Source organism: Ursus maritimus, unplaced genomic scaffold (genome assembly GCF_017311325.1).
Source record: "Ursus maritimus isolate PB19 unplaced genomic scaffold, ASM1731132v1 scaffold_10, whole genome shotgun sequence".
NCBI lineage: Eukaryota > Metazoa > Chordata > Mammalia > Carnivora > Ursidae > Ursus > Ursus maritimus.
Genome location: NW_024423344.1, coordinates 28263468 through 28276191, shown reverse-complemented (window position 1 = coordinate 28276191; position 12724 = coordinate 28263468). Strand labels below are relative to the sequence as shown.

Sequence of the window (12724 nt, the reverse complement as noted above, 5' to 3'; positions counted from 1 at the left end):
CAGGGGAGGGAGGCAGCCACCTGAGAACCCAGCTCTGAGCTTGTGCCAGTGGTTTGCCAAGCATCTGGCTGTACAAATTGCTTCTTCTATGCTATGACTGACAGGCACCACATAGATCACACAATTCATGTCACAATGCACAGGTGGGATCTTCAGTCTCAGAAGCCCAACCTCCAGCAACCTGACCTTTTCGGGAAATTTTTGCAGATAGGAATGTCCTCAGTGGGAGCTTAAATCTCCCTCTGTCCTTTTGTAAGATAATAAAACACTGCAATCAAGCCAATAAGACCATTTTAATAGCATTCGATGTTGAATTGGAAGGCTATCAAAGTCTTGTTTGGGGCAGTTGTCCAATTGAGTTTGCAAAAGCAGGCTTAACATGTGCTGTAAATGTTGAAATTACCTGGAGCAGAATTTTCAGAACTCCCCAAAGGAGTGGAAAATACTCAGAGGTGTTTGTATTTATTCTTATAGAGTACAATCTCTCCTAAGTGGCTTTGATTTATCAAAATTGAGCCAGTTCTGAGATGTCTCCCACCTCCCTATGTTTGGTGAAAGACCCTAAAATATTTTAGAAGATGTTTCAAAGAGCCTGTGCCAACAGACGGAAGACCCGGTCTGCACTCTTCCAGTTTACCCTACCACACTCTGGGTATTGTGCTCCTTGGATGTTGAGTTCGGGAGAAGTTGAAAAGAAGCAATCCTAGAGACCACAGTTACACAATCACATCCATCTTTTGTGTGCTTTCTTTCCTGGCGGAGAAATTGTGAAATCACAACATTTTTCTATGAGTGAAATAAAAGTCAAAATTGAAAAAAAAAATTATATCGGTTGTTTTCTTGTCTGTTCAGATGTACTCTGACAGCAAAGATGAAACGTTAGTGCAGTCTAAATAGGAAAATGCCACATGAGAAGATTAAAAAATGTTGTGAAATTTCCTCAGCTCTATTGTTTTTAGACTCCGGAGCGGGGGCCGGAGCAGTTTCCAATCTGCAAGCCTGGCTGCGGCTTCCCAGGCTCGTCAATGTTGGACAGCGTCCACTAGGTGGCAGTATGTCAGAGGGTTTCTTGTTTCCTTGCATTGGCCGCAGTTTCTTTCGCTGCCTACCAGTAGTTCGCTTTTCCTTTTTGTTTTGAAGGGTTAAATGAGGCTGTGATAATTGAGGCCCAAATTATGCTTATCTAAAAATGCATAATTTTGCTGAAAAACCTACTTGTTACAGTGTGACCATAAAATAAATTCCTTCATTCATGTGAGTTTTCTTAGTAACTTATGTAGGTAATGATCCTAGTTGTCATGGGTGGTTTGTAGAAACCAGGGGGCAATTCTTTTTGTCCCCTGCATGTAGCAGATGCTAAGCGTGCTGTGTTCTGAGAAGGCAGATCGCTGGTCTCCCTGAGGAGCAGACATCGGGTTCTTTTGTGGCTCTTAGAGAAGACCTTAGACAAAATTGCACACAAAAAAAACTCCCTGCCCAGCTTTTTCACCTTGGAAACTGTTTCTGGCTCATGCTAAAGGCTGTGTGTGGGGAGGCGTGTCACAGCTACCCATCCTTCTTTGTGATCGTAGACCACATATGCACAGGATGAATATTCGGAGAGTTAACTTTTCCTTTTTTTTAAAAAAAGAAACACAACTTAACAGCTGGATTTAAAATAAGATAAACACACATAATATTCTAAAAAAGATCCCTTTCATCTGAATAATTTGTTCAGAGGAAAAGAGTTGGGATATCCTTTGTAGTGTTTTCCCCAGATGAGATGATCAGAACTTTTTGAATTCAAAGAAACCAGAAGCAATGTCTGAATGATAAGATTTGGGAGTAAAGAACTGTACATTTTAAGACACTCTAATTAGTGTGACAGAAGTAGAGGACTAGAGTGGATGAAAATCAGTGTAAATGTGCTGCTTAGAAAATAAATGGAATTGCGAGTTGGGGTGAAGTTTCAGTACCCCTTCAGAAGGGTTTCCTATCACCTTGAAAATTAAAAATATGAGGGGGGCATTCGAGAAAGATCCGTGCTTGGTATATACATAGCAAAGTATCTGTTCTTTGAGAAGAATGACAGAACGGAGCAGCTCCCGCGGTGTGGAGTGGACTTGGCAGAGTCACATTTGGGGACGTGATGGCCCTCGTGCCCAGCGTCTGCAGGCCCTGGTTTGGGCTCACCAGCCAACCCCTGAACCTGACTCAGCCAGTTCTGAGCCTGTTTTCTGAAGACCCTGGGAATTCTGAGACCATATTTCCTGATATCAAGGCTCTTTTTTGTCAGATTTTCCAGGCAACCTGCAGGTACTCCGCAGTCAGATCCCCAGTGAAGATAAGCCTCCTTTCAGACTTCCTACTTCAGGGAGGAAAAAACCCCCTAGAGATTTCTTGACAGGCAGAGGGGAAGAAAAAAAGATCTTTTTTTTTTTTCTTTTCAAGATTTTATTTATTTATTTGAGAGAGAGAAAGAGAGTGAGAGAGATCATGAGCAGGGGAGAGGGGCCGAGGGAGAAGCAGGCTTCCCCACTGACCCGATGTGGGACTCGATCCCAGGACCCTGAGATCATGACCTGAGCAGAAGGCAGATGCTTAACCAATTGAGCCACCCAGGCCCTGGGGGGAAATAAAAGATCTCTTCCCCTCTCCCCACTTAGGTTCTCCAGTTGGGGCTTTGTAAATTAGACAGATAAAAGAAAGATTAATAAAAGAAAAGCATATGCATGTATTGAATGTACGTTCCCTAAAGAAATGAAGAGCTGAAGAAACGGTTAGCCTGACCGGTTTTTATGCTAGGTTTGATGGAGAGTGGAAAGGCGTGGGAAAATGTGACAGGACAAAAGGGTCCGGGCTACGGGCAGTGTACTGGGGAAATCATAACAAGGCCTGTTCCTTCAGGTTCTTAGTAGCATCCTTACATCTTGGAGATAAGGATGCTCCTCTCTGCCAGTTCCGAGGAGAGGACCTCTCACATGAGGGTCTTATGACCTGCTTCAGAGGAGGACGAGGTCAGAGGGTCCTTCCTGCACCTGCCATTTCTCAAATTCCTTCAGCTTAAAATATTGAAATGCCGAGGTGCTCTATTTTGGAGACGCATGTTCTGAACCCCATGATGGACTATTGAAACTTTTCTGCCAGCTTTCAGGCGTGTATTTGATGTCCACTTCTTGTAAAGGGAGAGAGGTATACAGCTCTGAAAGAGGAGTCAGAGACAGAGGTTCAGGTCCCGGCTTTATTAGGACAGTCCTTATTCTCTCAGCCTCCATTTCCCAGTCCAAAAAATGAGGTTAGTGACAGTCACCCAGCCTCTGATTCTAGTAAGAATCAAATACAATAATATAAGGGAAAATACTCTGTTAGCTACACATGTAAGGGATTATTTAATTTTCAGCACGAATACATGGAATATATGTAAATTGTGAGAATCTAATAAATCTATGGCCAAATACAGACATCACCAAACAGCCATTCATGGGCGCACTCAATTAGTGATGATGTTTGTCAATGCTGTGCTATATTAGAATCACCTGGAGAGATTCCTTTAAAAAAATAGCAAGTCAGTATCAGACTAATTGCATTAGACTGGCTGGAGTTGGGGCCTGGGAACCCAAGATGTAGTCCTAGAACAATGTTCTGTTTATGGCTGATATCTATGCACATAAGTTAGAGTTAAAAAAAAATTGGGGTGAGGTAGGGATACAAGAACAGATAATAAGAATAGATAATAAGAATACATTTTTTGTAGCCTCATAATGTAGACACATTATGTACTGCCTTTTCACATGGAAACTTCTCTGCAGGGTTTCTGAGAGGAATTGCAAGTTGGGGGTACCTAAGAATAGGTATAACGAAAGCAGCATTACGTGATGGGTTTCTAGCTAGAGTTCTAATTCATCCTGGGTCAGGACACATCAGGGTTTCTTTTTGTTTTTTTGGTATTTGGGTTTTTGTTTTGTTTTGTTTTGTTTTCCTTTTTAGCAGTCATTGAAAGTGCTTCTGAATAGTGCTGGTTATTGAATTTTCTTGTAATGAAAAGTTTCTGTGACAGCTCTGACCTAGAAGCTACTGTTTAAATGGGCAGAAGTTTATTCCCAGGTGGGAAAGAACAAACTTTCCCTGCCTATTTAATCAGTGACTTTAGTCTGCTGCTGCTTTTGCCTGGGTCTCAACCTTCAAACAAACGTCAGATTTGCCCATTTATGAAATCTTTTGGAATGTCAGAGGGATTGCTGTTCTCAAATTGAGGCCTAGGCCAGAAGCACTAGCTAACCTTGTAGAAATGCAAATTCTCAGGCCCTACCCAAGACCTACTGAGTCAGAAACTGTTTCAACGCACCCTCTGGGAGACTATGCTATGCGCGCTGAAGTCTGACAACTACGGAGCTAGCACAGAAGCTCTGCCCTTGTTTTTCTCAATAAAAGGTATGCTTTTCTCAATAGAAAAAGCACAAAGCAGACATTTGTAGACATATGCCATACTTAGCTTTGCTTCCTTTCCCCCTCCTCTCTCTCCCATCTGAGGATGAGGCACATCAGGGCTAAAGGGAAAATGAAGGGTAACTTTACACTTCCAAATTACTGTCATCAAGGATCCTATTCGGATCTTTTAAGAGATAACAATCAGGTAAAGAAACATTGTATATGTAAGTGTATAAACATATTCTCTATGTATAAAGATATATTGTACATGTATAAATATATATACAAGGTATATTATATCTCTATTATAAATGTATATATATAATGAATAAAGATACGCTGTGTGTATATATATATATATATAAAGCTATAAAGATATACACATCTATAAAGATAAATTGTATATACAAATGTATAAAGATACACCCTATGTATAAAGATACACTGTACATCTATAAATCTCTGTTATAAATACAGGGGAGACTAAACCAGGAAATTCCAGAAATCAGAGTACCACTGGGAGTCCAGAAGTCATAAGAAGAGAGTTGGGAGATTGGAGGTCAGCAGGGGAGAAAAATAAATCTTGGATGGAGAGGGAAGAATAAGGCCTGGTAAGGGCCATTGCACTGCATGACTCAAAAGGGGCTGCCACAATTTGCCTAGAAATTTCCTACAAACAGTGCTTCAGGGTTCTTCGTAAAAGTCATTCACACTGTGACTTCTTTAGGTAACAGGAAACAGTTACGCTATCTCCTCCAAGGGTCTTTAAAAATAGAACAGATTCTTATCTTTCTTGGGAGTCCTGAAGGCAGAGAGAAAAATCAGTGTTATCTCTAGAATCCTTCCAACTCTTAACAGTTGAAGTTGTGTTTGCCTCTATCTATCCATCTATCTAGCTAGCTATCATCTATCTATCCATCCATTCATCTATCATCTCTCTCACTCTCTCTCTCTATCTATCTCAAAGCCCTTCTCTCCAGACACTCAAAGAACTTAGGTTATATGGCTAATCTTTTAAACATCACGGAATGAGGCTGGGGGGTTGGGGGGAAATGGTTAGCATGGATGGTCATCCTAATAATAGAGAAATTAGGAATCTCTCCAAGAGTGTTTCTAGTATCTAGGTATTTGAATTAACAGACACTGTGCTAAGTGTCTACATGTTTACCTCATTTAATCCTAACCCCCACTTATGATAGAGGTGCTATTAATACGTCTAGTACAGGTAGGTGGCTGATAAGGGATTTGAACTGAAGTTAAACCTGACATTTCACCCACTCTCTCTTAATATTTAATGGTAGCTAAGGTCTTGATTCAGATGGGCATGCCATTACTTACCTATTGGATCCTTCATTCTCAGGGCTCAAACCGAGATATGCAATGACCCGTGCTCTTTACATACTTGTGTTCTTTCTTTTTCTGGTTTGAGTTTCTTTCTTTCTTTTTTATTATTTTTTAAAGATCTTATTTATTTATTTGAAAGAGAGAGCAGGAGCAGGGGTTGGGGAGGAGCAGACTCCCCGCTCAGCAGGGAGCCCGATGTGGGTGGGTCTTGACCCCAGGACCCTGGGATCATGACTTGAGCCAAAGGCAGATGCTTAACCAACAGAGCCACCCAGGCTTAGTCTGATTTGAGTTTTTAAACCTCTGGATTGAGTTTCTAAACCTCTATTTGTGGCTGTATTTTAACTTAATTATTGATACTCTAAAAGCTCTTAGACTTCCGTATAGTACTTTAAATACACTGTGATTTTTTTTAAATAAAAACTTAACCATTGGGAGCTAGGCATTATTCACTTTCCTGTGAGCTGAACTTCAGTGTGGTAACAGGAATTCACTAATGAAATAACATAAAAAGAGCCTCCCTAAAGATTTAAGAGGGTCATATATTTTGTGGTAATTGTTGTTTTCCTAGTTAACATCATCTTCATTTGTGTATCTGCTACAAATTCTTAATTATGTTTAATTATTCCAGGTTTTATAATTTACATTGTCTTTTATTTCGTCTTATTGTCCATAGATGGTATGTATATGGTCTACTTTTTAAGCATATCAACATGATTCTTTGGGATGAGCTTCTCTCTCTATCTTTTTTTAAAGATTTATTTATCTATTTTAGAGAGAGAAAGCACTCAAGTGGGGGGAGGGACAGAGGGAGAGAATCTCAAGCAGACTCAGCACGGAGTCTGATGCGGGGTTTCTCACCACCCTGAGACCATGACCTGAGCCGAAACCAAGAGTTGGAAACCCAGGCACCCCAGGTGGAACTTTTCTTGATAGCTACCTAGAACACCAAAGAATTTTCACTGCCAATGTATGTCTGGCATATTTTGAAGGAAAGATTAATTTGTCGTATGTCCAACAGTCCTAAATTCTTACGGCTTGCCTGGAAGAGTGAATATATAAATAAGATTTTTGTCTTTTCATTTCAGGAATTACAGCATATTGTTAGAGCACAGCACATCAGAGCAGAGAAAGGTAAGCATGGATCTGCATGAACGTTTGAAATTGTATGGGGTCAGTACTCTTGGGGCTAACATGGTGTCTCTCGTCTCCAGCTATGATGGAAGGTTCGTGGTTAGAACTGGCCAGGAGGGGCCGGCCTCATACTCAGCCTTTTGCTCATCTCACTATTAATGCCACTGACATCCCATCAGGTAAGTTCCATTTGCATCCAGCCTGAAAAGATTTCAAGAGTCCTTTATCAGTCCATTTGAATACTCAAAACTATTATTAGCCGGTTACTAAAATTTCGAGAGCCCTTAACTTCTAGACCAGAAGAAAGGTCATTTGGTATTCAGCTGATAATCTGTAGTGTGGAAACAGTTGTTCTCAACTCTGCCAGAATGGACGTCATCATTCTTCATTTTCAGATCATCAGAATGGGTGCTTATTTTTAATGACTGCCAGTTGAAGTGGCAGAACTGGAAAGGACAATCCCTTGTTATGTTCATCTGTATTTCCCCAAACCAAAGTTGGTATATCCCCACTGCCAACTTATGAAGGGCACGGTTTTGTCTCCTGCAGAGTTCCAGGCAGGGACTTAACAAAGTAATGTTCAAGAGGCAGTAGCCCTCTACTCCTCCAAGGGCTTATCGCTTTCTCTGGATAAGAATTTAGCTCAACGCATTGGAGAGCTGATTATCTTTTAGAAATGAGGAAACTCGGAGCTCTGTTGCCTGCATCTAACCAATGCCCCAGCTATTCCAACATGTAATCCCCATTGGGATTCTACCTTGGGGTAGGTGAACATCAAAGAGGTTAAAAGAACACCATAATAGAATGTCAATTGACATTATCGGCCATTTGTTCAACATGCAGTAGGTACCAGGCATTTCATCATATTCATTATCTCTACTCCTTACCACAACCCTGCAAGGTAAGCGGTTATCATTCAGATTTGCAGACAAGGAAACTGAGGTCCACATAGTTTATGTGCTCAAGGTCACAGTGGTGGTAGGATTAGAAGTTGAGTTCCACTCTAGTTGATTCCCAAGTGCATGGTTTTTACAGTATAGGCCATTGTATTAGTACCCTGTGGCCAGCTGGCTTTGTCAGAGGGAAAAAAATTCAGAGCTCTTATGTTCTTATTTTCCTGTAAGAAGTAGATTAATGTAGTTTTAATAGCAGGGGCTCGTAGTCAGCCTGGGTCTGAAGCGTCCTGGCTGTGTGACCTTATGCAAATTATTGGAATCATTTGTGTGTCAGTTTCTTTACGGGGATGGAGGTCGAATTTACCGCATGGGGTGGCCACGGAGATTGAACGAAGCAATGTCAGAGCGTGCTTACACGGAAGCTGGTGTCGAATAACACTGCGTGAACGCAACTTGTTACTATTATTTGAGTTTTATTAAATGTTTTTACATATTCCACTTTGTTCTAAAAATGATTTAAGGCTAGTTTTTCTTGGAGTTAAAAGCAAACCCAAGTTTTAGTCACGATTTTGCAGCCACTGTCATAGCACGGGTCTCGGGTATTTCCTGACTGCAGACATGGAAATTGAGAAACCAATGCTGTGGTCGGTAGCACATTTTCCTAAACCATCTATCCTGTCCCAGATATCTGCTTTATAAACAAATTTTCTCTCTGCACATGTGTATGTGTGCCTTATATTGAAGCTACACTAATTTTCTGAGTGAAAACTATTTTGCATATTAGCAAATGCAATCAAATTAATACTGATACATCAGCTGTTTGTGCTATGAGTGTACTCTGCGTTTATCTTTTCAGTTCATTTTAAATGGCATATGATAAATATTACATTAGCCTGTGTGCCAAAGTCTGTTTGGCAATAGCAGGCGTGTTTTAGTTATAAAGCTCTCTCTTCAGGCACCTAGCATCAAATCATTGCCAAAAAACGAGGCAAAACTCCTAGTTATTTTCTGACGGTTATTGAGTTTGTGACTGAGTGAAATGAAGTAGTGTATGCTTCCGTTTAAGAAAATAGCATTTGCTCCTCCGGCTGAGCCAACAGCTCCTTGAGTCCATTTATCTCCCAGTTCTGGCCAGTACTGGATTCTTCAGGGGAAGGTGGCTGTAATTTTGCATGTTCATTTTTGGCCTCTGTTTTATATTTATTTACACGTAAGAAAAAAATCAGAATCTGCCTCCTATTGTCTGTTAGCTTATGGATTTGCAAAGCTTCCTGAATAAAACGCATTGGGAAGTATTTTGTGAGGCCAGACTACATGGCTTTCTTAAGGGGGTGACTCAGGCTAAATGTTTGGAGCCGTCTCTTCCCTACCACCTCCACTATGACCACAGGGGATGAGGGGCTGGGGTAAAAGGTCGTCGGCATGCCTTGTTAGTCATGGAAACCCAGGCTTGCCATGCGAGGTCCCTCAACTGGATCATAGTGTATTTTTCTCTCCCTGTCTCCCGCTTTTCTCTATTCTTGAGTCCTCACATTCATCCACACTGACAGCTTCCCTCCCTTTCTCCTCTGCACGCTGTGTGCATTCCATTCTCTGCTCCAACAGTTTCCCTCGCTGACACTACTCTCTCCCTTGTCTCAGCCCATCCCCATTCCTCCCCGTCCTCTGGCTCCTGTGTCCGCCCCGTTGGGTTGAGGCTCCTGATGGCCATTCATTGCTGCAGCGTTCACTTGGCAGTTGCTTAACTGAACTTCAAACCAAGTGCTGTGTGACACGCAGCAATGAAAATATTATGTTTTCCATTTTATATGCCATTTCTTTTTTTCTCCACTATTAGTGCTAAGTGCCTCGAGGGTATACTGCGTGATAAAGTTCTTAATTGTGGGCAGAGTGAATCCCTATAGGAAACCCCACACAGATATTTACTGAATGACTGATCAACTAAATGAATCGGTGAATGGATGAGTGGATGAATAAAAACAGAGATATGTTCAGTAGGGAATATGGACACTCCTTCCAATTCACTAGCTAACGGTGGGAGTGGTATGTGGTGAAGGTTCCTGTCTTTTCTCCCCCTCCCTGTTTCCTATTCCTTTCTTGCCTCTCCAGGCTATACCTGTGAGCCCTTGGTCTAATACTAACTGATCCATCCCACCAAGAGAGTAGACCTTACCTTAGTCATTCTGCTTCTCTAAGAGTCATCAGAGGAGATAAACTCAAGGACAAGTCACTAATCGAGAGAAGGACCATTATACAGGAGGAGGGTAAGAAGAGAGAAACATGGGATAATTTTAGATGGGAAACATCTTGAGTTTTGTTTGCTCTGTCAATGGATTAGGTGGCTGTTTACCAGCCTGGAGGAATTACTTTACTAGTGTTTGTGGGGCTCTGATGAATAATCTTGCAGTCTCTTGATTCACTTGGGACCATGGGATGATATTTACATTTGGAATGATATTTACATTTGGGGTGATATTTACGCTCTGGATGCTTTAATCTGGGATGCCCTGAGGTAAGACCTCCAATGAAAAAGAAAGAAGTGTGCAAAAGTGGGTCCTGGAGGCAGGGGTGCCTGTTATCCCTTCTCAGACTCGCTCTAGCGCCCTCCTCTGGAGTGCAGGAGATAAACTGTCCTTGGACGGGGATTGGAACCATTGGAAGGAAGCAAAGTCTGGAAGTTCTCTTCCTATACTAGTCTCTTGCTTTTCTGTATCAACTGCCTTTGGCTTATTCTCTGTCTTCAACCTTAAATGATCTTTCCGATTCTGCTGGCTGAATTTTGAGTTCTATTTTAAGTTCTCAGACTCAGTAACAATTCAACAAAGTCATTCTTGATTCTTCCGGAAGAACTAAACTCTTTTTCCTTTGAATTCCCATAGCAATTATCTGCACCTTTGTTCTCTGGGTTCATGCTTTGCTGCTTAACTGAACACATACCATAGCTATTGGTCATGTACTGTAGGCTCCTTGAGGGAAGGAAAATGGAGTTTTTGTCTTTGGACTCTCCCAGGTGCCTAGCAGAGAGCACTAAACATATCCTAATGCATTTCTGCCCTTTTAGAAAATAAATTCTGAGAAAGTATTCTCCCTTTGGAACAGTAACTGTTATGTTTTTCTCCAGCCTCATGGAATTGTGAGGATGTCCTTCTCATTGCAGGGGCAGATTTTAAGTCATGTGCCTTTCCTGTCCTCAGGTTCCCACAAAGTGAGTCTGTCCTCCTGGTACCATGACCGAGGTTGGGCCAAGATCTCCAACATGACTTTCAGCAATGGAAAACTAATAGTTAACCAAGATGGCTTTTATTTCCTGTATGCCAACATTTGCTTTCGACATCATGAAACTTCAGGAGACCTCGCCACAGAGTATCTTCAGCTGATGGTATATGTCACTAAAACCAGCATCAAAATCCCGAGTTCCCATACCCTGATGAAAGGAGGTAGCACCAAATACTGGTCAGGGAATTCCGAATTCCATTTTTATTCCATAAACGTTGGAGGATTTTTTAAGCTACGATCTGGTGAGGAAATAAGCATTGAGGTATCCAACCCTTCACTACTGGATCCAGATCAAGATGCAACATACTTTGGGGCTTTTAAAGTTCTAGATATAGATTGAGTCCCACTTTGTGGAGCATTATTCTGGATGTCCTAGGATGTATGGAAAAGAATTTTAAACAAGCCAAGAAAGATGTATATAGATGTGAGACTACTAAGGGGTATGACCCACAATGGTACAAGGAGACTCTTTCCATGCTTTTGACTCTGTAGCGAGCATGTGTATTTACAGCCGATGGGAGATGTTGGAGTAAAGTGTGTTACAGTCTAAAGGCTTTCTTACATAATGGCTTTTAAATTTTGTAATGGATTCCTAAAATTATACCAGATTAGAGCAATTATGGTTGCCTTTATATGAAACTGCATTTGGGCTAGGGGAGGGGTTAATTCTCTGGATCTAGCCTGTAGTTACGTGCCACTTTGCAGCTCACGTGGGGAGGGTGTCATCTAATTGTCAGTAGATGATCATCAGAAAGGTGAAGTTCCTTTGAATTGTTACATCATGCTGGAACCTGCAAATAAATACTTTTTCTAATGAGGAGAGAAAATATATGTATTTTTATATAATATCTAAAGTTATATTTCAGATGTAATGTTTTCTGTGCAAAGTATTGTAAATTATATTTGTGCCATAGTATTTGATTCAAAATATTTAAAAATGTCTTGCTGTTGACATATTTAATGTTTTAAATGTACAGACATATTTAACTGGTGCACTTTGTAAATCCCCTGGGGAAAACTTGCAGCTAAGGGAAAAAAATGTTGTTTGCTAATATCAACTGTATTATACTTCTTTACTCTTTTTAACTTAATAGATTTTTCAGACTTGTCAAGTCTGTGCAAAAAAATTAAAATGGCTGCCTTGAATAATAAGCAGGATGTTGGCCACCAGGTGCCTTTCAAATTTAGAAGCTCATTGACTTTAGAAAGCTGACATTGCCAAAAAGTATACATAATGGGCTACTGGAATCTGTCAAGAGTATTTATATAATTATCGAACAGGTGTTTTTTCTACAAGTGCTGCAAATTGTAAATTTTGTGTGTTTTTTTAATAGAAAAGTTAGTGGCTTACCAGCAAAAAAAAAAATCCCATTTTTATTATAGTAGATGATATTTTATACTGTACAGTAAAAACATTGCCTTTGAATGTTAAATTTTTTTGGTACAAAAATAAATTTATAAGAAGACCTGCCTTGTGGTGCTGTGTTTCTCTTTCATGTCTGTCTTACGCTGTGATCCCATTCTCTCTAATATGCTGTTGTGGCTTCCATCTTTCCAAAGGTTACTGGGAGAAATGCAGATTTAATTAAAACTTAGGAACAGATTCAATTAAATTAATGAACCTCCGAATTTGAAAAATAATTTATAAGGGATATGTATGCAAGAAT

General features: G+C 40.6%; 1 protein-coding gene across 1 annotated transcript in view; it reads left to right on the top strand.

Moving 5' to 3' along the window:
• TNFSF11 (TNF superfamily member 11) overlaps nucleotides 1–12516 on the top strand; it is a 30511-nt gene extending 17995 nt beyond the window's left edge. Inside the window, exons 3-5 of the mRNA XM_040623145.1 lie at nucleotides 6840–6885; nucleotides 6966–7064; nucleotides 10976–12516. Coding sequence (XP_040479079.1) covers nucleotides 6840–6885; nucleotides 6966–7064; nucleotides 10976–11397 — 567 coding nt within the window. The 3' untranslated portion in view covers nucleotides 11398–12516. The remainder of the gene's footprint in view (nucleotides 1–6839; nucleotides 6886–6965; nucleotides 7065–10975) is intronic.
• The last annotated feature ends 208 nt before the right edge of the window (nucleotides 12517–12724 follow it).